We start from the raw sequence: 27,908 nt of genomic DNA on the forward strand, positions 1-27,908 counted from the left end.
CAACATTTAGTCTTTGCTGTTACCAAATCTTCATTGGGAAATCACATAAGACTTAGACAGGTAAGGTCCTAGTTGTTCAGAAACAATTTTCTGTTTATCTATAGGGTAAACCACTAAGACTACCAATTCTTAGATACTTCCCAGGGCATGCTGATAACTACCTAAGGGGAAAGGATTTCCCTCCACATTGCATTAGGCAAAAATTAGATGCATTGGTGAAACTTAAAACTTCCCCTGAAATACTTGCAGGAAACACAAAGGAAGCAGGAAGCAGGACAAGAGGTAACTCTGAACCTAGTCTGACTTAGCAATTCCAGCATCTCTGCCAAAGTACAACATGTATCATTTATGTATAATGTACTTGTTATATATGATTAATTTCCTAAATTAATTTTTCATCACTTATTTATCATTTGACTCAGCATCCAAAGGTAAACATCTTTCTTTAGTGTTACTACTACGACTTTTCTAGCCTAAAAGTTGAAATTGCCTAAAATGACAGCACTGGAATCTCTGAGACACAAACAGTATCCACTCAGTTATCTCTTGGCACCTATCAGCTATTCAAGTCTGTATGTTCTATCACATGACATCTGGCAGTTTATTCTCTTCTAAGCAGGTTACATTCAGATATGATCTTCCTGGCTACATGGTAAAGACCTAAAAATCCATTCTTTGGGGACTATTTAAATGGTGTTGCCTTCAAGACAGTATGTAGGGTCATTGGATGCTATTAAATTCTGGGCAGTAATAGACAAAAAATGTAGTTGTAAACTGAAAATCTTGCCTAAAGAATGATGTCTACTTTGAGCCTCAAATTGATTTGTATCTATTATATTTTCACTAATTATTTTTAATGCAATATCCAAGTATTCTAAGATTATATACATTTGTATTGCTAGACTTAAAGTACAGCACCCAGTTCTGGGTGAGAGCTGCTTCTAGTTAATACCTTCCTGAAAGTGCTACTAATCCTTGAGCAACATTCCATTCACCTTAAGGTGCAACTTAGCCTGGGTAATGACTAGTTCTTGCTGGTGTTCAATCCTGAGTAATCTTTATAGACACTCATAATCTCCACCCTCTTCAGTCCCAGTTTCTTGTCTAGTGAGGGAAAAACTAGAGTCAAAATCAGCTTAGACCATGCAGAATTAATGTGACCCCTGAAAATTCCATTTTCCCAAGAACCACTGATGCCAGACACCTGTTGTGAGCATATTCATTGTTTCTTTTTAACACCTGAAACTCCATGAGTTTGTGCAGAAGTTGTTTTCCTGGAGAAAAATCATCCTTCTCTACATAAGAAACATTCACCTCAAGGCCAAGCTATGGGATTCCAAAACATTTGGCAGAAGTTACAGACAAACACTCTGTGATCTGAGGTGAGCCAAGTGACACAGAACATTTAATTTCAAAATTCTGTCAGAGGCATGGTCTGCTTAAGGAAACAGAAGGAGCTGGGCAGAGCATTTTTTCATTTCTGCTGCTGGGTGCCTTCCAGTGAGATACCCCAAGATATCATCATGTTAAAGCTAATGCAGCTGTTATGAGCTTAATAAAGAGGACCATTTTTTCCACTAGTTTTCAATCTATTCAGTAATCTTTCTGAAAAGACAACAGTAACAGCTGTTTATCAAAAGTAGTGTAACACAAGGTTCATGTTTATTCCAATTTTTTATCTCACATCCAAACAACTGTTTTTTCTTTAATTCTTGAAATTAAACCAGTATTTGCTGCTTAGAGCACCACTGTTCACTTCAGACAGTGTTGAAAAACTTTCATCAACAGAAGAGGCACTAAGAAATGTGCATCTATTTTGAAAGCTGGAATATAGTAATGAAATGTTAGGGACAGTTGAATTAAAAATATGGCTTCTACGGCTTCCATTTATTTTTTCTTTAGTTGGATGTCTTACATGAGTATTGAAGTTTCCATATTTGAGCCCTTTTCCCTGCACTGTCACTATGGTTATAGCTCTGCTGACAACTCAGGAGAGCTGTACAGCCTACAAAGTGTCTGAGCTGTACAGACCTGCACTGAAGCAGATCTCCACCTGACACTTGTCTCTACCTCCATAGCATCTATTCCAGGACCCACAGCCCACCTCACACCCTGCTTGAGCACACCACACAAGTTTTCCTTTTAAGATCTGCTGCCATGGTAAAGAGTTCCTGTATTCCTTAACAGTAGTGAAAGATGCCTGACTCAGCAGTGATATCTGAGTTCAGCAGAACAACTTTGCTCTCACAGTTCGCACCTCAAGGTCCTACCTTTGACACTTGAAGGGGTCTTTTCTGCTCTGAACCCCCTTGCAGGCGGAAGCCCCAGGGGGCACCTCCAGACAGAGTGATGAGCATTTCTTCTTCAGCTCCCATGATTTCTGTGCTTTAGATATTTTGTCTTCACAACTTCAGTACAGACTCCAGTTCTTAACAGTCAGACTCTTCTATTTCCATATTCACAATTCACACCACCACTCTCCAGTCCCCACAAGGCCCTCTTCTCACTTTCTCCTTGAAGTTCACACACACACAAGAGCTGAGACTGTCAAGCCCAGCCTTCACTGCTCTTCTGGACTCTCAGCTGCTGCTCTGCCTATGATTAGACATTTGATTCTGCCCTTGGTAAGGGGCCAGAGTTGTCCTACACACGTGTCATGTCAATCTCACCCTCTGTGCCCCCCCGCATACACGATGGATCTCTCACCGGAACGTGGCTGAAAATAGCACACCTCCTGTCTCTCCAGAGCTTTGTCTGACACTCTTAAAGCTGGAAGCATTTCAGTAAAAATTTTATTTCCACTTTGCATTCCAAATACAAATCTTAGAGTCACTCAGTATTCAGGATCCATTAGTATGAGTTTCAGGTAAGGATGTGTCACAGGCACAAACTTGTACAAATCAGGTGACAGCACCTGACCCTATGAATTGAACAAAACCAGCCTGCAATTAATGTCCTCTCCACTTCTATTTTCTCCATGCAGCTAGTGTTATTATGCAGCAGCACTATGTGCCTGCCCTGAAAGCCATGGGCAGTGTATAGATGTACTGTGCTCCCTCTGCAGCGTGCTGCTCCCTGACATCCCGTACATCCACTCGTAACCCTAGACACTGGGACCAGAATAGCTGGGATTAGCTACACATACAGGATTCAAACAGTTCTCTGCAGGGCACTGCTTACATAGACTCAATGGCCAAGACAGCCCAATCAGGTCATAGAATCATAGAAACAGAGAATAGTTTGGGCTGGAAGGAACTTCCAAGGATCATCTAGCCCAACCCACCTGCAATGAGCAGGGACTTTTTCAACTCTTATCAGATTGCTCAGAGCCCTGTCCAACGTGACTTTTAGTGTTTCCAAGGATGGGGCATCTGCCACCACTCTGGGCAGCCTGCTAGTGCTTCACCAGCCTTGTAGCAGAATTTTTTTTCCCTATATCTAGTCTAAATCTATACTCTTTTCATTTAAAACCGTTACCCCTTGTCTTGTAACTATAAGCCCTACTAAAAAAAATCTGTTTCCAGCTTTCTTAAAAGCTCCTTTAAGTATTGAAAGACCACAATAAGGTCTCCTCAAAACCTTCAGGCTGAACAACCCTCTCAGCTTTTATTAGTAAGAGAAGCCGCCATCTCTCCTCTGATAATTTTCTTGGCCTCCCTCTGGACCTGCTCCAATGGATTTATGCCTTTCCTGTGCTGAGGACCTCAGAACTGGACACAGGTCTCCAGAAGGGGTCTCACTAGAGTGGAGCAGAATCTTTCAGTGTTTTTTCTTTAGGACCATGACAGACAAGACCTCCTAGCCATCCCAAGCCAGGGACTTATAAAAGAACTGAAGTCCATGTTCCCCCTTTCCTACAAGGTTTGAAAAATAATTTTCTGTTAAGGTCCTGAGGACAAGCTTACCCTTACTGCTTCCTCATCCTGCATATGCTTATCTCTCAATGACAAATAGCCTAATACTGTAACATCCAGAGGATGTCCTTTTGCTGTAATGCCATTGCTTGGTTGACTACTCCATTGCCAGGACTACAGCACCACTCATCTGGTGCCACTGCATATTGCTGGTGGGCACACACCAACACAATCACACAATCATCAATGCTGGAAGAGACCTTTGAGATCATCGAGTCCAACCATCCACCCAGCACTACCACTGTAAGCCCTAAACCACATCACTCAGCACAGGTCCTGATGCCTCTTAAACACCTCCAGGGTGGTAACTCCACCACATTCCTGGTCAACCTATACCAATGCTTGACCACCTTGCCAGTGAAACATTTTTGTAGCATCCGAGTCTCCCTTGTCTCAGCTCTAGGCCATTTCCTCTTGTCCTCTCTGCAGCCACACAAGAGACCCGTCCTCACTTCACTGCAACCTCCTTTTGGGCAGTTGTAGAGGGCGATGAGATCCCCCACGAGCCTACTCTTCTCGAGACAAAACTATCCCGGGTCCCTCACCCATTCCTGTTAGTCTTCTAGACCTTTCACGAGCCTTGCTACTCTTCTCTGGACATTCTCCAGGACCTCAGTGCCCTTCTATAGAAAGGGGGCCGATAGGGCCCACTGAAGGCAGTACTTGACGTGTGGCCACACCAGTGGCGAGTAGGGAGGGACGACCTCTCCGCTGTTGTTAGTAGGGAGTGAACAACTCTTTGCACCTTGGTGCAGAACTGGCCCTGCCTGCTCCCCTGTCGCGCTCTTTCACAGGCCGCTGGCGGGACAGGCGGCCAAGGGCACCGTGGCCAATGGTGGCCACGGCTCAGCAGTGCTCGGCCGTGCCCTGCCTACGCCTCAGCTGCCCGTGCGGACAGCGCTGGTTGGGGCTGCGCGAGGATCAGCCCTGCGGCCTTTCCCGCAGCTGCCGCCCGCCCCAGCCTGGACGTCAGCGGCCGGGGCCTCCGAGCGCCTGCGCCGCATCCGGGCCCCGGCGGGCGGAGCGCGGACGTGGCAGCGGCGGGCGGGGAGCGGCGGGGCGGGAGCCGGAAGCGGGCCCGGCAGTGGCGGTGGCAGCGGCTGCGGTGGTGAGTGAGGCCTGAGGGGGCTCCGGGTGGCCGGGCCCACCGGCGGGGCCGTGCGGTGCCCGCTGCGGGCGGGTGAGCGGGCGGGTGGGCGGCATCGCTGCCGGCACCGCGCCCGGCGGTCCGGCCGCGGCCCGGACCCGAGGCGCTGCCGCCGCTGCCGCTTCCTCCTCCGCCGAGGCCCGCTGGCACCCGGTCGGGTGACGCGTAGGGCCCACCGTGCTGCGCGCCACGGGAGGCTCTGCAGAGCCCCGGGGCTCCCCGGAACGCGCCCGGGCGGGAGTGTCCGCATCGCCCGCGGCCCGGCCGGTGCCACCGGCCTGCGGGGCCGGGCCGGCTGTCGGTGAGGCCTGCACTTCCAGTGCCTGGGCTGCCCCGAGAGAGCCGTCGCTGCCCCGGTGTGGTGCGGCGACACCCGGCGGCTGCGAGTCGGGCCGTCGGTCCGACACGGAGAACCGAGTGCTTCTTTTTGGCAGGGGTGCGCCGCGAGTCCGATACCCCCCTCTGCAACCTCCCTAATCTCCTGTAATCCGCGGATCCTTCCCCTGGCGTTTGTGCCGTGCTGTTCAAGCTTTCATTCATTCGAGCTTTGCAAAGGATGATCGTCCCTTGCGGATATCTGGCGGCCGAGATTGGTTGGATTTGGTAGTAAAACTTAGTGGTTGCTTGTCTGTGGCTGTGAAAAAAGGAAGGAAAGTAAAGGAGATGGCACGATCGAAATACAAGTGTAGTCTTGAAAAGGTGGTTATGCAAGATGGGACTCTTGCTTTCTATGTAGATGGTGCTTTAAATGTGTTTTATTTTCTGTTGTTGGAATTTGCTTTCACTCTTTTGGGAAATGCTTTTGATGGACTACGGTGAAGCTTAGTTTCCTTTAGTTGTGTTTTTTTTGTTTTTTTTTGTTTTTTAATCTTTTTGAATGTACTGATTTCTGAGACTGCAAAACCATCCAAACTGGGCTGTAGTTGAAGTTCTTTTTAAACTTACTGGCTAATGGAAGTGATTGCTGGGACATAAGAGGATTGCTTACACCTATGTCAGAAGTTATCCATAGGATTTTATGTTTGCACTGTCATTGAAAATACAGATTTTTTTGTTGTTGTTTGATACTCAGCTGATTGTTAGCTATTAATGTGATAATTCCTTAAAAATATTTCTAGATCCATTTCTGTTACAGGATTCTGTAGTCAACTTTCCCAAAAGTTGCGAGGTGTGTTGGACAGAAATCACTATCTGAGACATAACATGCAAATTATTTTTTGTTGTTTTTTACAAGCAGTGTAAATTCACATCACTGAAATGGGAGGTGATTACTGATTTTGTACTAAAGTCTTTGCTCGCTATTAATGTGAAGTTTTCCTGAGTAAATTTAGGGAACTCTGGCTTTAACATCATTTTTTTTTCTTTCCTGCAATCTTCTCCTAGAGTAGGTGTTCCAGTTATGGTATAGAAATAGAAATATATATCCAGTTATGGATAGAAATATATGTAGCCTTAAACTTCCAAGCTTTCCTCTTTAAAGGACACTTTCAATCACATATATACACTCTGCGAAAACATAAACATTTATACCCATTTTCTTGTGGAACAGGTTCTTGCTAATGGAACTACCCTTTTTGGCTTGAAGCTGTGCCATTCAGGATTCTTTTATTGTTGTAGACAGACTATGAAGTGGACATCAATATAAAGAATATATAATTGCTTCTTAATATGCTGTGACACTCCAGGTTCTAACTTCATGGCTGAAAGCTGACTTTTAGCAGTGAACAGATATTTAAAGGATTATTTCTCTGATGAGTGGTTTGGTGCTTGTACTTCTTTGAATGCTTTTTCCTGCTATGGTAGGACTGTGTTATCTTCCTGTAACACTTACTATCAGAAGGAGGGTCAAAAATCCAAGGAAGAATTGATGGTTGGCTAAGGAGGGGCAAGGTACAAAGAGTCACCAACAGTAATCAACAAGGTCTCTGCAGAAGAGAGGTGGATGTTCTTGTTCTTTTGGTTTGAAAAGCTGTGTTAGGATAAATTGTGAAGACAGAGCTTGTTTTTGTATGTTCAGCAAGATTCATTGTTAACATAGAAAGCACTAAAAGGCAGTATAAACTGGCAGTAGGATTTAGGAAAAGCTAATTCTGACCTTTTTTTGTTTCTTGCAAGTGATGGAAATCATGTAATGTGTATTTGTGTACAGGAAGTCAGAGCACAGAGATGGCCAGTGTTACAATGTATGTGAAGAAAATTTATTTTTCAGTCTTACTCCATATATTCCTGCTCTTCCTTTCCTCTTTCTGTCCTCTTCTCTAAATTTGAAACTACTCATGTAACTTTTTCTAATCAATTATGCTTGTGCAAGATTCACAGAAATGATTTGGATTTTGTAACATATATGTCCACACATATTTGGAGGTAGGTAGGAAACAGAGAAGTCTTTCACTGTGATTTTGTTGATGCTGTATTGTCAGTGACTTTTGCCTCCATGGGGTTGCTCTTCAGAAGCCATGCTGGTAGCAGAAGTTTTTCAAATATTTTTCTAGAGCTTTATTACAGTGATGGAGATGTGAATCAGTCCCACCAGGAGATTTGAGTCAACAGTGTATAAAATGTTATTGAAGCAGAAATCTGGTGGTGATGGCAGGGGTTGGAAGTAGTGGTAGTTTTAAGGTTAGGTCAAGACTAAACTGGGCTTTTTTGTATTCAGTTTTTAATCACTTTCACTCTTGTAACTTGTATGCTGTATTGTACTTTGCCCAGGATGATGAATCAGCCTAAAAAAACCAGAGTTTAGTGTGGCCTTCTTTGGAAGAATATAGAAGTGATTGCACCTGAGAGTCACTTGGAAAACTGTGCCTTATACTTTTCATTAACTGTTAAAACAATGTTTCTGGCAGTAACTCAAAATGCATAGATGAAGAAAGTGTTACCTGTGGTGTAACAACTTGAGAATCTGCACGGGCAAAAAAGAGAGTGCCACATATTACAACCAGATTGGAGCTGATTCCAGTATTGCCTTTTGGGTTGATTTGGACAAATGTGTGGGAGGCATTTGTTACAATGGCCTGCGAGCTTAAAGATTAGTTGGAAGTTTCTGACTTCTAGCACATGAGTTTCTTTTCCAGGATTTTCTATAGGGAAAAAAATAAAAAATAAAAAGCCAGTAATTTTTTATATCTGAAAAGAACCAAGTGTTCCATGAATGCTCGTAGAAGACCTAGTCAAGCTGTCAATGAAAGAAAAGCAAGGACATTTCTCTTTCCAAAGAGTGTTCTTAGCTCCAGAGTCTAGGTCTTTGTAAGAATAGCAAAACCTTGCTGCTTCCAGAAAGTTGCAGAACAAAACATTAAAAGTACTGTAGACAATATTCTGAATTACTGGTGCTCTTCTTCTGTCCCATCTTTTGGAAATAGTTTTGATTTTCCTGTTAAATAGATGCATTTCCTTCAGTTTCAGGATAACATAGGTGACCATGTGGTTGTCTTGGGTTGTGTGTGGTTTTTGGTTGTCATAGGTTTGTTTTTTTAAAAAGTATCAGTTTTCTCAGAAGTTGAAACAAACAGGCTTTTTCTCTGGGACCAGTAAAAAAGGCACTAGCACCTTTCTGAAGGAAAGTAATTTTGCTGTGTGCCTTTCCTTTAGAAAGCGAACAAGAATTGATGAGATCAAGTTTTTCAGTTTCAAAAGGGAGTTAATGCAGACTATTAAAAAAGATGAATATGATGTTTTTAGTCATTTGGGAGATTTGCTCATTGAAATGAGCTCATATAAATCATTAGTTTTTTTAAAGCATGTCATAAAAACTTCTCTGTGGTCTGATTTGTTTGGATACTAAGAAATCTTGAAGCTATTGTAAAAATTTCGATATTCTGCACCCCCTCCATTACTCCTGTACATCTTTCCCTCCCATCACATCAGACTGATCTTCACTGGTTGTCTGTTTTGTACAACAGCCTTCTGGTGTAATTGTAGCTTTGTAATTGTGTTGATCAAAACTTCATGGTCAGCTGCCTTTATACAGAGGAACAGAAAATGGTATAAAGTGACTGCTTCCTGCTTTGTGGGGAAATTGTTTATGGTAACGACCACTTGTCATAAGATTTTTTTTCCTGCTTATTTGAGCTTTGTGTATTGTAACTGCTGAGTAGTAATACGATGTTCAACACCATGTGTCAGTATTATGTTTGGCTTAGTTTTGGCAATGTGTTACTATGTGCAAAGGAGTATTCTCAGCATTTTTATCCAGTGAAGTGACCCGTTATCTCCATTTCTTCCTATCTGGTATATGTATTATTTCTGTCATTCTCCATATCCCAGCCAACCTTCATGTTATATGACAGAGCACAAAATTATCCCTTTCTCCATATCTCTTCAAGTGACCGGGTTCTAATTTAGACAGAGATGTTTTTTGAGTGGAAACAAAATGAATGTTTGATACAAATAACTTGTACTGGGGAAGAGGGAAAACAGACTCAGTGACAACAGTCTTCCACCTCCTCAGAGGCAAATACTCTTGTATGCCTTATGATATTTCTCATCAGTGGTGAGCAAGTGTGCCACAAGCCTCATGTTCAGAGCAAGATGGACACAAAAATAATGAAACAGCCTTGTCTGCAGTTTCAGCACTGACTTGTTCTTAAGTCTCCCTCCTTGACCCTCTGCCAGTATGGAGCAAGCATGAGCTTGTGCTGTGGTGGTGATGAACCTGTGCTGGCTGGCACATGGGCTAGCTAAAGGTCTGAGGTGTATCTGTCTTTCAGTTGGGACATTGAGTTAGAACCATCTTGTTTGTGTAGCTACTCTTTCCACAAAAATGTAAGAGATTATCTCAAAACTCTTTTTCTCTGTAATGTGCATTAAATCAGCTTACCTCTCAGTTTTGGTATTGTGGAGAGAGCAACAAGCTGACAGATATCACCTGTACAGGCAGGAAATATTGATATTCACGCAAGGGAGGGAAGGCTGAAAAGGGACTAGTAAAAGATGTAAGTAAGATCACTTACTGAGCATACACTCACAGCAGTAATCCAGAAGTGGTTTACAAGGGTCATGTTTGAGTTCTTGTCCCATTGTGCTTTAGAAGAACAAGAGAAAAAGCTTGAAAGATTTATCTTCTGCCATATAGTAATTCCTAGCTTGAACATTAGATCTGTTCAGGGATTTCTGTTGGTCTAACTTGTGAAAAGTGTCTTAGTGGTTATGTCTCAGGAGCTGCCCTGTGGAATTCTGCTACTCTGCAGCTCTTTCTGGAGGAAAGACCTGTTTGCAGGAGCAGTGACTAGAGGCCAGGTGCCTCATGTGCTTTCCAATAAGCAGAGGCAGGAAGAACAGAACACAGCCCTCCTTCCTTGTCAGAAAACCCTGCCCAGATGTTCCAAGATGTGCGGGTAGAGGAGTCCTCTCAATGTGTTCTTCCTTCCCTGTACTCCCACCTTTGCATGAAGCACTCTCTTGCTTTACTGTTTGTACAGAACAGGAGGTGGCTGAGAGTAGGTCTGTGATTTTAGTGTGGTAACACTGACTGCCTGCCTGGGCAGTAAGGGGTTAACCTTTCAGGGAACTTGGGAAGGGAGCAGGTCCCAAAGTCCAGACTTCCTGGCCATATGGCTGCTCAGGTTAGACTGTTTTGCAGAACTAAGCCAAGGTAGTGTGGGAAACCAGAATTTTAGAGATTACACATTATAAACGTGATAGCAAGAGAGTAATCATGTTTAAAACCACTGCGGGCTAATGAAAAATTCTGTCATGCTCTTGTAAGCTGTTGCAAATGACATTTTAACTTTCAGGAACAAATTACCTTTAAATATTTTGGAGGCAGTCTTTTTCTAAACAAAAGCCCTATCTTTGCCTTTATACAGCTTAGAGAATAAAAATATAAAACTTCAGTTATTTCCTTTTATAAAAGGTTAAAATCTAGTTTCAGAGTAAGTATTAGTTATCTTAGTATTGATATTTGTCATGTATGCTAGCTGTAGGGGGTGAAATGTAGTATTTGTTTTGTGCTAGCTTTCTTTTGTAAGTAATTAAATCTCTGTATTGTGATACATGTATTTTCCCTTTACTGTACGTATGAAAGAATTTCTTCATGTGAATTATTCTTACAGAGCTGTAGTTCTTCCAGTAGTGTTGCTTTACAACTGTGGTGTCAGTTGCTGAAATAATTCTTGGGCATCTTATTTTCTGTATGGGCACATATTTTTGGTAATGTGAAGAACCAACCTTAGCATTTTTTGGCATGTGCTAATCAGAGTGTAGGCAAACCAGCTTGGGGCTTTGATACCTGATTGACTTAAGCTACAGATTCCTGGTCAGGCTTTGCTTCTGGTGGCTGTTGCACCTCTTTCTCCTTTGTGTTAAGTTTTACTTTGAATCTTTAACACACAAGTTCATTAAAGAGTTTGGAGAAAAATATGATGACAACATTATTTATTTTACCTTTACTTTGCATTTTTATATAAACTGATGTTTTTTAGTAAATAATTTTATTGCCCCAAACATGTTTCTTTAGTGTTAGTGTAGGTAAGTATTCACTGAAGAGGGTAAGAGTGACATGGAGTGTCCAAGGAAGTACAGGGGATGCAAAATATTCTTACGAGAAACACACCATGAGGGAATCTCCTGCCCCTGATGCAGTCTCCTTGTTTCTCTGCAAATGAAAGGCACTGTTGGTTATCTGCCTGCTTGCTGTTGTAAGAACTGCCTGCTTGATCTGGGGTCTTACAGTTCTGCTTTTCCTGCTATAAAAGATAGTCAGTCTCTTCATACAGTTAGTTAGGGGAGTTGGGAATGTCTGTTGAGCAAGATTTCTTGCAAAAGTTTGCTAAGAAATGTCTCTCCTGTCTCTGACACTCTGTTTCCGGCCTTAAACTTTGATATAACTCCTTTAGTGCCATCTTTGCCTGTAATTATTTTCCATTTTGAACACCTTTCCTAGGTGAAAATTTTGCTTTTGAATATCTTTGTTTTCTGAAATGTATGTATGTAGGAAGGACTTTAAATCATCTGTTGCCAAACAAGACAGGACTGTAGCCCTGGATGCTGGTCCTGTTCTAGATTTATCAAACCCTTCAAGCAGCTGCTTTTGTGGATGGTGAAGTAGGCTGCTTGTAACAGGGAAACGTGATGAAGTAAACTAACACAGAGGTGACAGCTGAACTTGTTCAGTGTTACTGAAGTGTTATGTTAAGGAGTCACTCATCTATACCATGAAATCTATTTTCTGTTGATTTGATTCTGTGAGGTGGTAGTAGTTTGAAAGGTATCTTAGGATGCTTGATAATAATCTTCTGTGGAATGGCAAATGATGATATTTTATCTAAGGTGATGATCACAGATCTAACCAGGATTAAATGCTGACTAAGTTGATTAGAAAATATAGTTTCTGAAAATACTGTTTTAAATAGCTCTTGTAAAGCATTTATCTTATTTGAAAAAATTGCTGTGCAATTGTGCTGTGCACAATTACCATTAATGTTTTAGCTTCCCAAGTATCAGGATCTCTCGCTTATTTGAAAACAGTAGGAAAGCCGACCAGTTCGATTTAATATCTAATAAAAGTAATTTTTCCCCCCCTTTTTGCAGGTGAGGTTAGTTTGGGGATGTGAATACAATGAGTGTAAACCAGCAAGCTCACACGGGGCCTCCTTACGGGCAACCTCAGCCTGGATATCAGGGATACCAGCAGCCTGCCTACGGAGGACAGTCATTGCCAGGGGTTCCTCAGTCGCAGTATGGAGCTTATAATGGGCCGATGCCAGGATATCAACAGCCAGTCCCTCCACAAGGTACTGCTTGGTCAATGCTTAATGACTGATAACCTGTGAATTATGGTGCACATGGGATTTTTGCTGTATACTTCCTATTGTAAGTCTTTGGGTTTTTGTGGTAGCAATTATCTGTTTTTCTCTATATAATTTGCATAATGCTAAAAATCATGTCATCTCATATTCTGAGGTTGTTCTGCTGTCTCTTGTCCAGCTTGGTGGGGCTTATTCTTTTGGTAGGTCATAAAATTAACATGATGAGAAACAAACTGTTTTTTTCTCTATGTTCATATCCCTATGTTACTGAAGCACCTGAATAGAAGAATTTTCCTGATGAGGTTATGTTGAGAGGCAGCAGTTAGGGACTGTAACAGATTTATAATTGAGACTGCCTTACATTGTTGCATAGAAAGACCTGCACTCCATCCTGAAAGATTAAGACATACAGCTCTAGGTAGAAAGCATATTTGAAGCTATTTTCTCTAATGTCTTTAAATTCAATAAGACCTTTGTGGACATTTGGCAAGCTAAAATAGTCCAGAATTTCACTGATTCTGCAGGATCATCATATCTCTTGTTATTTTTGTTTCTTAAAAAAAATAAAAGTAACTCAACTTTTGTTTTCCTGTTTTCAAAAGAAAGGCTGACTTCAATAACTTTGTAAGTCTTGGTTTTCAAGTATGTGAATTGCTCTGGGAAATCAATAGTGAATGGAACATTTGAAATGTAGAGGAGAAAATACTGTTGCTTTGCATGCAAGTATGTCTGCCTTTTCAGATCACAGGGATGAATTCAGTTTTGCCAAAATTAGCACAACATGAACTTAAAAATATTTGTTTAGGTTTCAGAGGGGTGTTCTAAGGTAATTAGGACTGTGCTGGTCAAGCTTATTGTCTCTGTATGATTCCCCCCTTCAAGGACATTTTCCATCTTTTGTAACTTCTTGAATTTTAACCCACACTCAAGGAGAAGGATAGAATAATCAAAGTGCCTCTAGTTGTCTTGAAGCTAACAGAAGCGAGGAGCTGAAATTTAGGTGCTGAATAATTGCACTGTTGGATTTTTGTCTAGAGTTAGTTGAGTAATGTAGTAAAAGAGTTGAGTGTGGTGTGGTAAAGGATAGGTTACTCAAGTGCTCCATCTTCATTTTCTTTCCTTAATCCTCTTCCTCCCATGTTTTCAATAAATCTCTTCTAACACCACATTTAAGCTGAGAGTTTTGAACTAATTTCACACAGGGTTTGAATTCCTGTGAAAGTAATGAAAATTATCCCTGAGTGGAGGAAAAAAACCCTGCTTCCTGGGAGACCAGAGGCAAAGCTCAGCCACTGAGAGCTGTTTGACTGCTCACTGTAGCCAGTGACTAATCGTGTTTTCTGTCCAGTGGAAGGAATGGTGAGAAATTGGACTTGCTTTGGTGAGGGAGAGATGGGGATTCAAGAACAAAAATTACCACAGATTTGGAAAAGTTGCATCAGTGCAGCTATTTATAGAAAAGAGGTTTTAGCCGTTAGCAATGTAAGGAATGATTAGGGTGTTTGTGAAAAGAAACTGATGAGCATCTTCTATCAAATACTTCAAAAATTTTCAGATTTCACAAGCCTGGAAAGCGTTGCTTTTTAAGGGAATTAACATTTTTCATCTAGATTATTTCTAGTTTCCCTTTTTTAATTTTGGGACTGCTCGGTAAAAACAAACCTAGATACCTTGATAACATTCATAAAAACTTGTGCAGATTAAAAATACAGATTTTGTGTCAGTAATGATTGAAAGATGGTGTGACACTAAGGGCAACATTTGAACAACAAATGGTCTCATTTGAACAACAAAACTGTGTTGCACTGCTCAAGTAGTGTCACTTGAACAAAATAACTGTGTTTCACTACTCAAGTAGTGTCTCATGTACTTTATTATCAGGCAAAGGCCGTCCTTTTGTGCAGTTTTTTTCCATCTTTTTTTCTGAGACCATCATTCCTGGATTTAGCAGACTGTATTAAGGAAATCTCAGTTGTCAAGCTGTGCATTTTGGACCTGCTGTTTAGGATTCCTATGTTTAGAAGAAAGAAATGTAAAATTCGGAGCCTTACACAACAGCCAGAGGTTGACCTGTCAGTGGCTGCTGAGTGTGAAATCCCTGTAGAAAGAGGGAGTCAAACAAACAACACATTATCAGAGACAGCAGACAGGTGATAGTAAAAACAGTGACAGTTGTCCTTTCTACCACCACCTCCAACACATTGTTTACTGCTAGTCTTTGTGGCAAGACCTATTGTAGCTGCATTGTATAGAGGAAAGAGAATTAATTTCAGAGGCAGGAATTTAGGAAACACTGAGGAATAAAGGGAAAACTGCCAATGTTTTTCTGTAATTTCAAAGTAGTTGTCTTAGGGATTTATTTTTAAAATAACAGTAAAATTGCTTGGAGACTGAGTGGAGAAATGTTGGGAGTCAGTGCCATCCTTAGTCATGGAGTGTTTTGCATCTGATTTATGTGACAAACCCTGACTCTAACTAACTGGAATCATGGGAGTGCCATAGCAGTGATGATAGTCCTTTTGAGGACCAGAAGTGGAGTGCTGTGGTGCTAGCTGAAAATAGCTGCTTCTTGCTATGAGAATATTGAAAGAACAGAACAATTTTTCCCCAGTCCTTTTGTCAGTCCATTGGTTTCCTTCAGATGAGGTCATGCAGTTGAAAGTACAAACGCAATTATCTGAATACCTGTAACAATTAGGCTGTAGATCATTTTACATAGGCCTGCTTTATGAAAATGTTAACACTTGAATTAGTGTAAAGACTACATTTGTAATATGTTGTGCATGGCAGAAGAGGGAGTATAGCTTAAGCAACAAGGTGGTAGATGACACGAATTTTGTGTATGAGGTATTTTCTGCACTGCAGACTGTTCACAGCATTGGAAAGGCTGTCTCTCAGTGCTTTCTCTCAGGCTTGATTTATTGGTGTACTCTGTCTTTCCAGGTTACTTTCCTTCCTTGGGGTTTCCTTCGAAGGGCTCTCCTGTATCTCTCAACTCTGACACTTCTTCTCTTGCACCTAATTTCATAGGTAAATTGTGTCCTTTCTTTGGGAGTGTGCATGCTGTGTCACTTCTTCTGTGCCAAGTTCCCATTTAATATGGATACTTATCTCAAAGGTTGGGTACCTGATTGTTCAGGCAGAGGTGGGTGGGACATTTCCCAATCTATTTGTAGGCTGCATTCCAGAAGCATAAATAGGATATGAAGAAATAACCCTAATAGAAATCCCTTATGCATGCAGATTCATAGATAAAATTTGACTTGTGACTAATGTGTTCTGAAGTCTGATTTCAAAACCTGAATGGCCCATTCAGATTCTGTCAGGTACAATCCTTAGTTTAAAACAACTTGGTCTCACTCTTGAGAGGGAAGGTGAGGTGATAGCATTGCAAAGAAATGGAAAATCTCTGCAAACCACCAGGAGATTGTTACTGAAACTCACGAGATTTGTGTAGCTTGTGCTTTTGTTTAAGGGAAAAGCAAGTTTTTAACTTTCTTAGCTATGCTTAGAATCCAAGTATGTCTTAGGAATAATTATTTTTCCAAAAGCTGTGACTTGAAGAAGGAAATATCTTTTCACAACTAGCAATCAAAATGTAAGAATTATAAATGCTGCAAGAAACCATATTGTACTTTTCCTTTTTTTCAACTAGTGGTATTTTGGAAGAGCTATTTCTGGAGGTGTTGATTTGTTTAGAAGATTAGGGTGTCAGAAGACAACCGTATAGGCTCAGAGCTTTGAGGAAAATCATAGGCATTTTCCATTTTGCTGTAAGCTACCTCCATTGTGAGATCTGTTTGAGTAAGAATATTGCAAAGATGTTGAATAATGAATCTTAGGGTAATAAACCACTAGATACCTATGCCTGTTCTAGTAATTCCTTTTTCAGTGACTGTTTGAGCAGCCTGTAGTAGGGGTGACAGAAGTATATTTGTGATGAGATCTACAAAAAAATTACTTACAAAGCTTTTTCTGAAGTAAGCACATATTTATCAAATGGTATGCCTGTTAAATTTGGGGGTGAAGGAATTTAACTTAATAAAAAAATATGTAGGGTCCCTCCAGAAATTTGATTAAATATGCCTTCAAAGACAAATTATAAGAAGGCCAAACAGTTTACATGTACTGTCAAAGGAAAGACATTGAAAAATAGATGTGAGGTATCACAAAAGAAATTAAAAAGAAATAGCATCCAAATAGTAAGAGATCAGGAAATGCTTAGCCAGAGGAGCAGTAAGATGAAGGTGCTGTGACAGTAATTTAGAAAAGACAACATTAGTGAGATGAAAGTATATAAAAATAATAAATGTCTCTAGGAGTAATTAAATCCTGTTTCAAAATTAAGAACAGGAGGAAGTTTAGTAATAAAGAAGAAAACCCAAGAAATCATCAGTTATTCAAGGTCTAGTTAATTCCTTCCTTGACTTTACATCCCCAGGTTTGCTAAGAATTGGATGTAGCAGATAAAATATGTGAGTTGAAACCTCATGCTTTAGGGTATAAATTATACTGTAGAATTGAGAAATGGCTCCCCTTACTTCCTATTTTGTAATGATTCCTCACAAGAAGGTTTCAGGATCCCTTTGAAACTTGCCATGCCAGTCACTGTCAGAGTGACACAACAGTTTGTATGTGTGAGCCTGGTCTCATGGGGCAGTTTTAGTCATCTGTACTTAATGATACCCCATACATGAAATAGGTTCCCTTGTGGTTAACAGGCATGGTCATACAGTTGTTCTAATTACCAGCATTGTTAATATAGTATTATTAAAAGAGAAGTTTATATTCTCTTTTTTGGGAGTAAAAACTGCAGTCGATCCACTGGTATTGTATCCAACATTTTGTGGTCTGTGGAAAGACTGGTTTATGAGGCAAATATATTTGGGCTGTGACTGAACCAGCTCAGTCTGAAAGATGGAGAGTATTTGTGTTAGCCTCCAAGCTTGAGAGGCTGGAAGGAACAGTCTGTGGTGGCCCCCATTATGTTATATATAAGTGCAGTAAGTCATGTAGTTTTTGAAAATGGAATCTGCTTGCATAGCCTGCTTACCTTTGAGGTAGGGAAAAGTGACCTGTAATAAACATTAGATTCCACTGAATACTCTTGGTTTAGATAAAAATAATTGGACTTTGAGAGGAAAGGATTCAGTACCTTACTGACAAGATAATTTGTTTTTCTTGATAAAAGATTAAGTTGTCTTTTGAAGACCTTTCACAGAACATATTTTCTGCTTGATCTGTCTGGAGATGGTAATAGTGACACTTGCTAAAAATGTTTGCGCATAAATTATTTGTTGCTCATGGAGTATTGTTATAACAATTCTGCACTTGAATTTTTCATGGTGATTGGTTCAAGCCCTTGTTTCTATAATTTGTGATATTTTATTTTTTTTTTCCTTATGTTTATAGGTTCGTTAAGAGCCCCGCCAACATCTGGAGCTCCCCCTCCAGCCTCTGGAGCATCTCATCCTTCTGGCCACTTGGCATACAGTCAGTTTGAACATGGAGATGTGCAGAATGGAATTCCAGCCTCAGCAGCTCCAATGCAGAGGTGCATACAAGAAGAGTGAATTGTAACAAAATCTCACCTTGGTAGACTTGTGCTAGGTCTAGGCTTTTTAGATTTAAATCAAACTAAGTACTTGAGGGATTTTTGGTGGATATTCGTTTTTTCATTGCTTTGTTATTGTTTTGGAGCAACATTTTGCCACAGGAGTATTTGTTAGACAGTGAGTATATGTGGAGATGAAAAGCTTGCGAAAGGATGTGAGCAGATGTCAGTGACTGATGAAAAACCTCTTCTCGTCCTAACACTTTCTTTGTGGTGTTCATTTTCCCCCCCAAAAAATTTAGTCGCGTCCACACAACTGTAGTATTTGTTCCTCGGCAGTGTGAAATGATCTCTGGAGCATGTGGCAGTCTTTACTGAATAATTTCTTAGTATTGATTCTGGGCCCTCTTCTGTCCCTTATGGATCCCCGAGTTACTGTCATCTAAGGTTCTTCAACGTCTTCCAGAAAGATACTGCCATTACCTCTGTGGTGAAAGTGGCAATAGTCCTGGAGAGTTCTAATGTTTTGGGTGGCAGAAGATTCTTATATAGCTGTGCAGGCCTTATTGTTGCTCACCCTATAGACACTATGCAGCATTTCTCATTTGCTGCAATAACTGAAATGGAATTAACAAAAATACAGAATTTGTATTTTAAGAGCTAATAGATTGGTTTTTTGTTTGGTGGAAGGGATTATTTTTCCAGAACTAGCTACAGTGTTTCATGTAAATATCTGAGACCCAGATAGTGTTTATGTGCTAGAACAATTTTAAAAGGCACAGAGAATTGTAACTTCTTCTATAATGAGGAATCAGTTCAGTTTGTCATCTTCCCTCTCAGGCCACCTGCTTCTCAGCCATTTCTGCCAGGCTCAGCACCCACGCCTGTCAGCCAGATATCTACGTTCCAGCAATATGGGCCCCCCCCAGCCAGCGTGCAGCAGCTCAGGAATCACATGGCAGGGATGACAATTGGCAGTACTGCAGCCTCTGCTCCTCCCCCAGCTGGACTGGGCTATGGTAAGGTTTCTTGGCTCCCGATGTATGCTACTGATTTTCATTTTTGCTAGTAATTTCATAAGAGTTTTTCTTTTCAGTGATTCATTACCATATGGTTATGGGAATTCTCTGGATGTTGTCAACTGCCATAGTAAACAGTAGTTTTCTTAACTAATAAGGTCATAATTGGGGTAAACAGAACTGAGACTATTGTAGGGGACAGTGCTGGCACTGCTGGGCATGAATAACAAAGGAGAGTAACATCACTGGTCCTTGACTAGGTGAATCTTGTGAAACACAGAAGAGTCTACCCCTAAGTCACCTGTTGGAGAGTCTACATTTCTTGCCACTGTTGGCAGAAGCCCAGTCAAAAAAAAAAAAAAAAAAAAAAAGAGAAAGAAAGGAAGAAGGGTCTTGTAAATGTAAATCACAGAGGGCTGAAAATACTCTGAATGATTGTGTGTAGGGTTCTGCTGAAAGTCAAGAAGACGCTTGCTTAAACAGTAGAAACAGAATTAACAGTAGAAACTGAATTTAGATACTTTGTTCTATGGTGTCAGTTCTAAAGTCTCATTTCTGTAGATCAGAGGACTTTTTAAAGTGAAAGAGTAGAGTTAAATCGAAGACTAGAATTTTGTTTTTGTGATGTGTAAGGTGGTCTGACTATTTAAAAATTGTTTTGCTAAAATAGTTTTTAACAAGAGTAAGACAGATTTTATAGAAAAATTAGGAGTAGGTTATGGGATACAGATTTCCTTGGCATTTTGGCAGCATGTTTGTCAAAAATTATTCTGAGAAATAATATAGGGCTACATACAGATGGTGCTAGTTTCATGCTATTAAAACCACAAAGCTCAAAACCATTCTTGATCTACAGGCTCCAACTGGGTGTGGAGTTTAAGACAGAAACTTAGTTCAAGAAATCTATGGATAGATTTGTGGTGGTTCATGTTTTGCATATTCCTGTCTTTGCCCTTTTTTTTCTGGCCCTGAATCCTGAAATGTATTTTGATTATGTAAAATAAGCAGCTCAGACTTTGAGAGAGAAGGCAGTGAAGGAACTATCAAATTTCAGATCCCCTGAAGGAAGTTCAGCTCTCTGATCAATCTAGGAGAATGGTCACTTAGTATTTGTCTCTGCTAGTACTGGTAAGTTCATCTGAGTTTGAGAGAGTGATAGATTTACTTGATTGATCTGGAATGAATGGGTTTTTCTTACATCTTAATTGTCTTGAGGATAGAAGAAAATGATGTTGTATCTTTTTTTTTTTTTCACTGGGTCCCCTGACATTGGTTCCTCCAGTCTCAGGAAGCTTTAGTGCAACAGGATCTGGTCTCTACACACCTTACAGTGCGAGCCAAGGACCCCCTCCTACCAGTGTGTCTCAGGGTCTTCCTTCACAGCCTCTCTTTCCTGGTCAGACATTATCAAGTCAGCGCCTACCTACTCAAGTTCCTGGTTTTACCCCACCTCCTCCTTCTACAGGGGTTGGACCTTCCTCTTACCCTCCTACCACGGGTGCTCCAAGGCCACCTGCCATGCCAGGCCCACCACTGCCTGGGCAGACAGTTGCTGGACCACCACCATCATCCCAGCCTAATCATGTATCCTCACCACCACCTCCATCAAGTATGGCAGGGCTGCACCCTGGGCCTCCCATGAGTGGTCTTCATGGACCACCTCCTCCCACTCATCCTCCTCAGCCAGGATACCAAATGCAGCAGAATGGTGAGTATTCTTAATAGAGGAATTTTAAGTTACATATTTTTGGTATGCTGCAAACTGAGAACTAGATTTTGTGTTGTCACTTGTGGGCTTCTGGCTGCACATTAAGGCTTCCCTCTTGTTTCTCTGTGCTCATATCTGAAATAATATCATATATCATTCTAAGATATTTTATAGTACAGGTTTTAATCAGATTAATGTAAGTAAAGAAATTTTAGCTTACTTGGCCAAAAATGTGTTTAGCAATTAGTGCCATAATACTACCAGAATTTGTGATCAGAATTTTATTATGGACTCTAATTTGATGTCTGCAGCCTCACCTGTCCAAAAACAGACATTGGAAGTACTGAAAGGTCTTTTTTCATATTTTTTAAATTTGTGGCCATTGTGCATATGCAATATGTATGAAAGGAGTTGTTAAACATTGAAAAAGGAATTGTTATGTTTTCTCCTTTCATTTGCATAAATGTATTTTTCTCCCTTGTAGAAGCTTGCACATCTTAAATGTACTTGAAAGTAAGACCAGTTAAGCTTTCTGAATTAACACCAATTTTGGCTGGTTTTTAATCAATAACACTTACATATAGCTGGGATAAAGTAATCATGTGCAAATGTTAGGACTGAGAATCCCATCCCCCATGCAGCTTTGCACAGCTGGACAGGTAAATTAATTAAAAATATCTGTTCAAATTCCTGTGAACTGTAAAAATATTAATGGGTTAAATCATACTTTTAGTCTGTAAGTGACTGGAATTGTCTAAAATAATAATGAAATAGCTTCAGGTAGTTACAAAACAAAAGAGAAAATCACACATTAGCCTATTACTGTAATTTCAAACAAGCTAAAACTGCCCAAGGGAGCTCCTTGCATCTCTTTCATTTGAAGAACTGGGGAAACCAGCTTGCTTGGCTGTTCTGTGTGCACTTTCCATTAGACAGTTCTGCAGGTAAATGTTCATAGTGCATGACCTTAATGTGCATTGTAATCAACAATTGCAAACACTAAAACTACTTAAAGCAGTGTGCTGCTTTGGGCTGAGGTAGAGCTTAACAGAGTTCAGACTGAAAACCTCTGTTTCCTTAAGTCTAGTTTTGAGGACTGTATCTATCAGTTTATTGGATTGTTGATAGAGATGTACCAGTCTAAGCTGAAACACTGTGATAAATAGGTTTAACTGTAATTAATTGAAAAGCATATGACTTTATTTTTCTTGAGAGTTTGTTGGGCTTTTTTTATATAATGGCAGGAAATGTGGCAAGTGCCAAATGAAGAAATGCCTAGTATTGAGCTACCGTTGGAATTTTTATGTTCTTTTCTTGTTAAGGTTCCTTTGGACAGATGAGAGGTCCCCAGCCAAACTATGGAGGAGCCTATCCAGGAGCACCAAATTATGGAAGTCCACCTGGACCCCCACCTCCACCAAAACGCTTGGATCCAGATTCCATTCCTAGCCCTGTAAGCTTACTTGTTCTTAGCAGTTCCAACTCTTCCATAGTGTCTTTGAAAAAAACAACTGACAAAGATGGAAGCTGAAAACAGGTTTCTCATTCCAAGGAACATCAGTCTGTTTTCCTGGTTATGTTTCTGTCTTCTATCCAGCTTCATGTTTTTGTGATGAATAAGCCCAGAGGCAGTATTTTTCTTGGTGACTAAAGAAAGGCACTGCATATTGAAATCACTGCTCTAATTCCTCAGGTCTTTTTCTGTACTATGTTATCTTTTGAGAATCCTTGAGCACTTTGATTAAATTTGTTTCTCCATTTCTGGATTCTTGCATAATAACTTTCCAAGGTGAACTAATTTCAGGTTTTGAGGTGACAGTCTGTGAACTGTGTGATCTATGTTTAAAGTATGGTTAGTAGGAGGTGATTGTAGTGCTTTTCCTATAATCTGTCAAAAAGCTGGTTTGTGGTTTTTTTGGGTCATGAAGTCACGATGCTACATCAGTCAAATATGGACAGCTTCTGGGACTGTCTTTCAGAGTGGAGGTTCTGAGACAGGATAAGCAGTTACATGTAATGGTTAGCAATGATGAGTAATACTAAGCCTGGTGATATTATTGCCACTAGTCTACTGTGCTGTTCCTTTCACTGTTCTTGATGCTGTTTCTCTACTTCAAAACTATGAAAATAATGTGGTCTTGAGTTAGATTGGAATTGACATTATTCAAAAGGTACTTCCATTTAAAAAATATTGCCTCTTTAGATTTCAGGTTTATGTAAAGTTTACTACTGTATTTTTTTTCATAGTATTTAAGTCTTTAATTGCTTGTCTGCCTCTCTTCCACTAAATGAAATCTCAAATGGCTTGTGTCAGTTGCCTTCATGTTAGCATGTTCTTAAAGCATAAATCTTTAGTTTCTAACCAAAATGAGCAGGTGAGCCACTATCTCCATTAGCAAGGTGTTCAGAGCCAAGCCCAATCTCCTGGCAAGACTGGTTTTGGGGTCAGTGTATGCTGCAGAAGCTGATGTGTCCTGTTGCATGAACCAGAATCTAAATGTATCTAATTCCAGTGCTACAGGTTTGGGTAGAGAGAAGTAACACTGTTACTTTTTGGTTTATTATTCTCTTTTCTTTTTTTCTTTTTTTTTTTTTCTTCTTTTTTTATTTTTTGGTGGCACTCTTATTTTTTAAAAAAAGCAACTTAATGAGCTGCCACCCCAGCAGAAACCCAGGCACAGAATAGACCCAGATGCAATTCCTAGTCCAGTAAGTTCTGTATATATGTCAATTGTAGTCTCTGTGTTGGTGACCATCTGTGCATGCCTGAAACCTGAACTTCACCTTGCTAACCCTCCATCATTAATCTTTTACCACTTCCTTGCTGTCTTCTGCTTGCCTTGTCAAAATGAGTAACATTACACCACATGAGGTTCTTAAAATCTTCTGTGATGAATGGTGAGGCAATAGAAAGCAGTGTTTCAGAAACAGATCATGAAGAATGTCTCCCCTTCACTTTGTCTGATCTTTAGGATATTGCCTTCATCAGATTCCAGCTGGCATTTTCAGTGTAAGCCAGTAGTATAATTGCTCATACAACATGTGTCTCATGTCAGCATGCACACAGCATGACCTGTTGTAGCCATGTTTTCCACCATGTTTTGATCAGAATCTGATTACTGTTCATGTTGATATACCAGTACTGAGCCAGTGCTCTGAAGTTCTAAAATTGCAGATGAACTGGAGTTTTTTAATGTTAATTCCCGATACAAATATTCCAGTATGAGGCATGGGGAGCTATAAACATTCTCTCATTATCTGTGCTCATGCATAACCATTAAATTTTGAATTTGAAAATTTAATGTTTATGTTGGAGAATCTTACCTAAAGAAAGAAAAAAGCAGCTACCTTTTGGATTGAAAGACAAAAAAAACTTCTGGGTTTTTGTTACCCTGTGTCACTTCTTCCTCATGTAGTCAAAGTTCATCATTTAACAGGCACCAGTGGTGAGATCACCAATGTCAGTAACCCTGTAGTCTCTTGAAACAGAACTAGATTTATTCTAGAGTAGCCACTGAAGCTATGGGAGGCTCTCTCCTGTCAGCTTGCAGTCTATAGTGAGAAGGTGGAAGTTCTGCCATACAAACTTCTGCATTTCAGAATTTACTCTAGGCAAAGACAGGTGTGTTTGTTGGCAAAATAAGAGAAGAATGATTGCTAGCTTTAATTCTTTCATTCAGTCATCACTATGGAAATGTAGTTTGAACTGTGTACAACTACAAAGGTCAGTGAATGTTTTAGTTAAGTAAAACTAATACATTTCCATTATTTTAAGCAAATTGGCAGTAGTGAAGAATTTGATTAATTGACAAGTTATTAAAATTTCACTTTCCACATTCCCAGAATTCAGATCACAAACCCCTGAGCACCACAAAGTAATGAAGACTTCCACCTGAGCTTGCAAGCCATCTGTCTTTAGGCCAGAGTTACAGTGGTTAGAAATAAAGGCATACTATGAAAACAGTGGGACCATAACAGAAAGAAAAAGCCAGCTTACCTATAGGACTTCAGCTTGAAGCTTACAGAAGCTTCTAATTCTTATTTTACTAGAACTGTACAGGAGAATACTGCCAAAAATTCCTTTCTTGATCTGAGTTTGCCTTTTAGGAGTTCAGATCAGATTTTAAAACACAAAATGTGGTACTACTAAGAATACTTGGGGAAAAATACTATTTGCAGCTTGTAATTTATTGTTAGTCATTAAGTACTATTTGAAATCAAACTGAGAGGTGACTGCTTGACAAAATTTACTTGCTCTTCCTATTTGTAGAGATAGTAATGTTTGCCTCAGGTCCCCTTTTCACTGCCTTAGAGACTTTTTATTTTACAGTACTTTGAAACCAAGCCTCCACATAATAACATGGTATTTTCTATCACAGATTCAAGTGATTGAAGATGACAGAAATAACCGTGGGTCAGAACCATTTGTCACTGGAGTGAGAGGGCAGGTCCCACCTCTTGTTACTACAAATTTCTTGGTCAAGGATCAAGGTAAACTACTTTTCTTTTCCTAAAGAAACAAACAAAGCACAAGTCCCAAAGAGTCAGTGACAGCACTGTGTCTTTAAAGGAAACATGTTTTACCAACAGAAACTTGGTTTTAGGTTCTATGTTGATTTGATCTCAGTTTAGATTCTCTTGATCGTTTGGTAGTTATAACCAGTTTACAGGTAAAAAATGCTTTCCAAGGCAGATACCTAGGGATCAGCATTAGTGAAGATATCAGAAAGCAGCAAATGAAGCCTCTTCTGTAGAGCTTTATAAAAAAACATTTGAAAACTGAAATCTACTAGCAGCATCATTGGAATTGGACTGGCAACTATATTTTTTAATATAAATTGGTCTGAGGGCTCTGTAGAGAAAAGATACTCCCTCCTTTTAATTGCTGACACTTTTTTTGAGTTTTAAAGTTCCAGAAGAAACTTCAGAATCTGATTCTACAATCAAGTATTTTACTCTTCAGCCAAAATTACAAAACAAAACAGTAGAAATTTTTGAGTAGAGTTTTCTGTCTACATTATGTTTTAGTTTGTGAATACATGAAACAGAAATGCCTTTTTATGGGTTTAGGTTGGCAGGGAGTCAAGTTCATTTGTTTTAAGGTCTTTTATTACATGTAGTTAATCATGAAGACGTATTTTATTTGGCATTCAAATTTTCCATAGATTAAAACTGTATATTTAGGTATGCTCTTAGTGTTTGTGGCTTAATGACACAACTTAAGAAACTCTGTTTCTGTTCTTGAATATAAACTTAATTTGTGCTGAAATTTGTGGGGCTTTTTTGTTTGTTCCCCAGGTAATGCAAGCCCTCGCTACATCAGATGCACATCTTACAATATTCCCTGCACTTCTGACATGGCCAAACAATCCCAAGTTCCCCTGGCTGCTGTCATAAAGCCGCTGGCCACTCTGCCACCGGAGGAGGTGAGAACTGTGCATAGAGTGTGCTGTGTGCACACTTGGCAGGAGAATGCTCTCAGGTGTCAGCATTTAACAGATATGTTTAAAAGGCATTTTTAGGCAATGAAGACCACGTAAACATCGATCCTCCAACAGCTGTGCAATAGATATCTGTAAAGCAAAAGAATGTTGTTTTCAAAACATTTAATATTTTGACTGCTATGATAATTTCGGCTTTTTTGCAGTAGCTGTCAAGCACTGTGACTAAATGACCAAAATACTGGGATGGTCACAAAGGCATACACTTCCAGCTGATCTCAGGTTCTTTCTTCGTCTAAAGTATTTAAATGGTTGCTAATCACAGGTGTTAAGTCTTTTCTAGAATGCCAGGTTGTGAAATTGGATGAGAGTGTATGAAACATCAATGGTTTAGCTGTCTAATATGCATGTACATGCACAGCACTGTGTGGGATGACAGCACAGCACTGAGTACTTAGCACTGCTGAGCTGCACTTACATTTCTGCCCTTTCTCTCTGCAGCACTTATTTCCTTCTAGGTGTAATGTGTGGTTGTTGAGCCTTTTACCCACTTGTGTCTGGTTGCTGAGAACATGAAAGCTCAGAGATTTGAACAGAGTTTGACATTTTTTTAAGCAGTCTAAATACTCTGGCTACTGTGTAGTGTTAGCCTGCTTGGAGCATTGGCATGAAGACAAACAGGCTTGTTAAATTTGAATACATAGGTCTGCAGGGTTCTGTGCCCTGTTAAACGTCAGTGTAGCGCCTGCTGAGGAAAGCAATTTCCTCTGGTCTTTTAAGGGTGTTTTTCTCCTATTGCATTTCATTAGGGTTCCTAAACTATGGTTTGAATTTTCAAAACTGTTCTGTGATAAAACTGATCTGTGGCTGAAGTTTAGAAGGAACACAATAGGAGAATAAGGTCTTACTTGAGAAACTTGGAGGCGTGTGGAGTTACATATTTTCAGAGAAACTTTACAAATAAGAGTTGTTTGGTCTCCTGGTGTGTTTATGCTTTGAACAAACACTTGTGGTGTCCAGAAAAAAAACGCCTAGGATTGGAAAGTTGCCCTGGAGAACAGCTTCTAGTGTTTGGAACTTCTTTATGGCAAGGGTGAACTGTGGAGGGGACTTTCCAACAGATGAAGACTCAGCTGTTCAGAGCAACAAGACTGTAAATAGAGCTAAAGCTTTACATACAAGCAATGAAAGGATAAATGTTTCATGAAAATAGTATCTTATGCAACTAAAGCTTCAGATAAATTTAGGCTATATAAAAATTCAGCCATAATCCAGCTTGGTTGCCAAATCCAGGACCTTTGCCCGATGTTATGCACTGTTCAGAAAACCAGGCTTGAGGCTTTGGAAAGAAGTATCTCTCTCTTCTGTATCTCACTT

At 40.2% G+C, this 27,908-nt stretch overlaps 2 protein-coding genes across 11 annotated transcripts in view; one reads left to right on the plus strand and one right to left on the minus strand.

Moving 5' to 3' along the window:
- SYNPO2L (synaptopodin 2 like) overlaps positions 1-4,979 on the minus strand; it is a 40,528-nt gene extending 35,549 nt beyond the window's left edge. Inside the window, exon 1 of the mRNA XM_023929431.2 lies at positions 2,271-4,979. Coding sequence (XP_023785199.2) covers positions 2,271-2,375 — 105 coding nt within the window. The 5' untranslated portion in view covers positions 2,376-4,979. The remainder of the gene's footprint in view (positions 1-2,270) is intronic.
- Positions 4,879-27,908, plus strand: part of SEC24C (SEC24 homolog C, COPII component) — a 38,646-nt gene continuing 15,616 nt past the window's right edge. The window contains exons 1-10 of one of the 10 annotated variants that reach the window (XM_086901058.1): positions 4,938-5,022; positions 12,592-12,794; positions 15,753-15,839; positions 18,222-18,363; positions 19,204-19,382; positions 20,848-21,090; positions 22,413-22,543; positions 23,731-23,799; positions 25,470-25,581; positions 26,389-26,516. In XM_086901058.1, coding sequence (XP_086757184.1) covers positions 12,620-12,794; positions 15,753-15,839; positions 18,222-18,363; positions 19,204-19,382; positions 20,848-21,090; positions 22,413-22,543; positions 23,731-23,799; positions 25,470-25,581; positions 26,389-26,516 — 1,266 coding nt within the window. In that variant the 5' untranslated portion in view covers positions 4,938-5,022; positions 12,592-12,619. Of the gene's footprint in view, positions 5,498-12,591; positions 12,795-15,752; positions 15,840-18,221; positions 18,364-19,203; positions 19,383-20,847; positions 21,091-22,412; positions 22,544-23,730; positions 23,800-25,469; positions 25,582-26,388; positions 26,517-27,908 lie in introns of all 10 variants that reach the window. The other 9 variants (XM_086901061.1, XM_086901059.1, XM_086901060.1 and 6 more) reach the window with 9 other exon arrangements.

Source organism: Cyanistes caeruleus, chromosome 8 (genome assembly GCF_971803275.1).
Source record: "Cyanistes caeruleus chromosome 8, bCyaCae1.hap1.1, whole genome shotgun sequence".
Classification (NCBI taxonomy): domain Eukaryota; kingdom Metazoa; phylum Chordata; class Aves; order Passeriformes; family Paridae; genus Cyanistes; species Cyanistes caeruleus.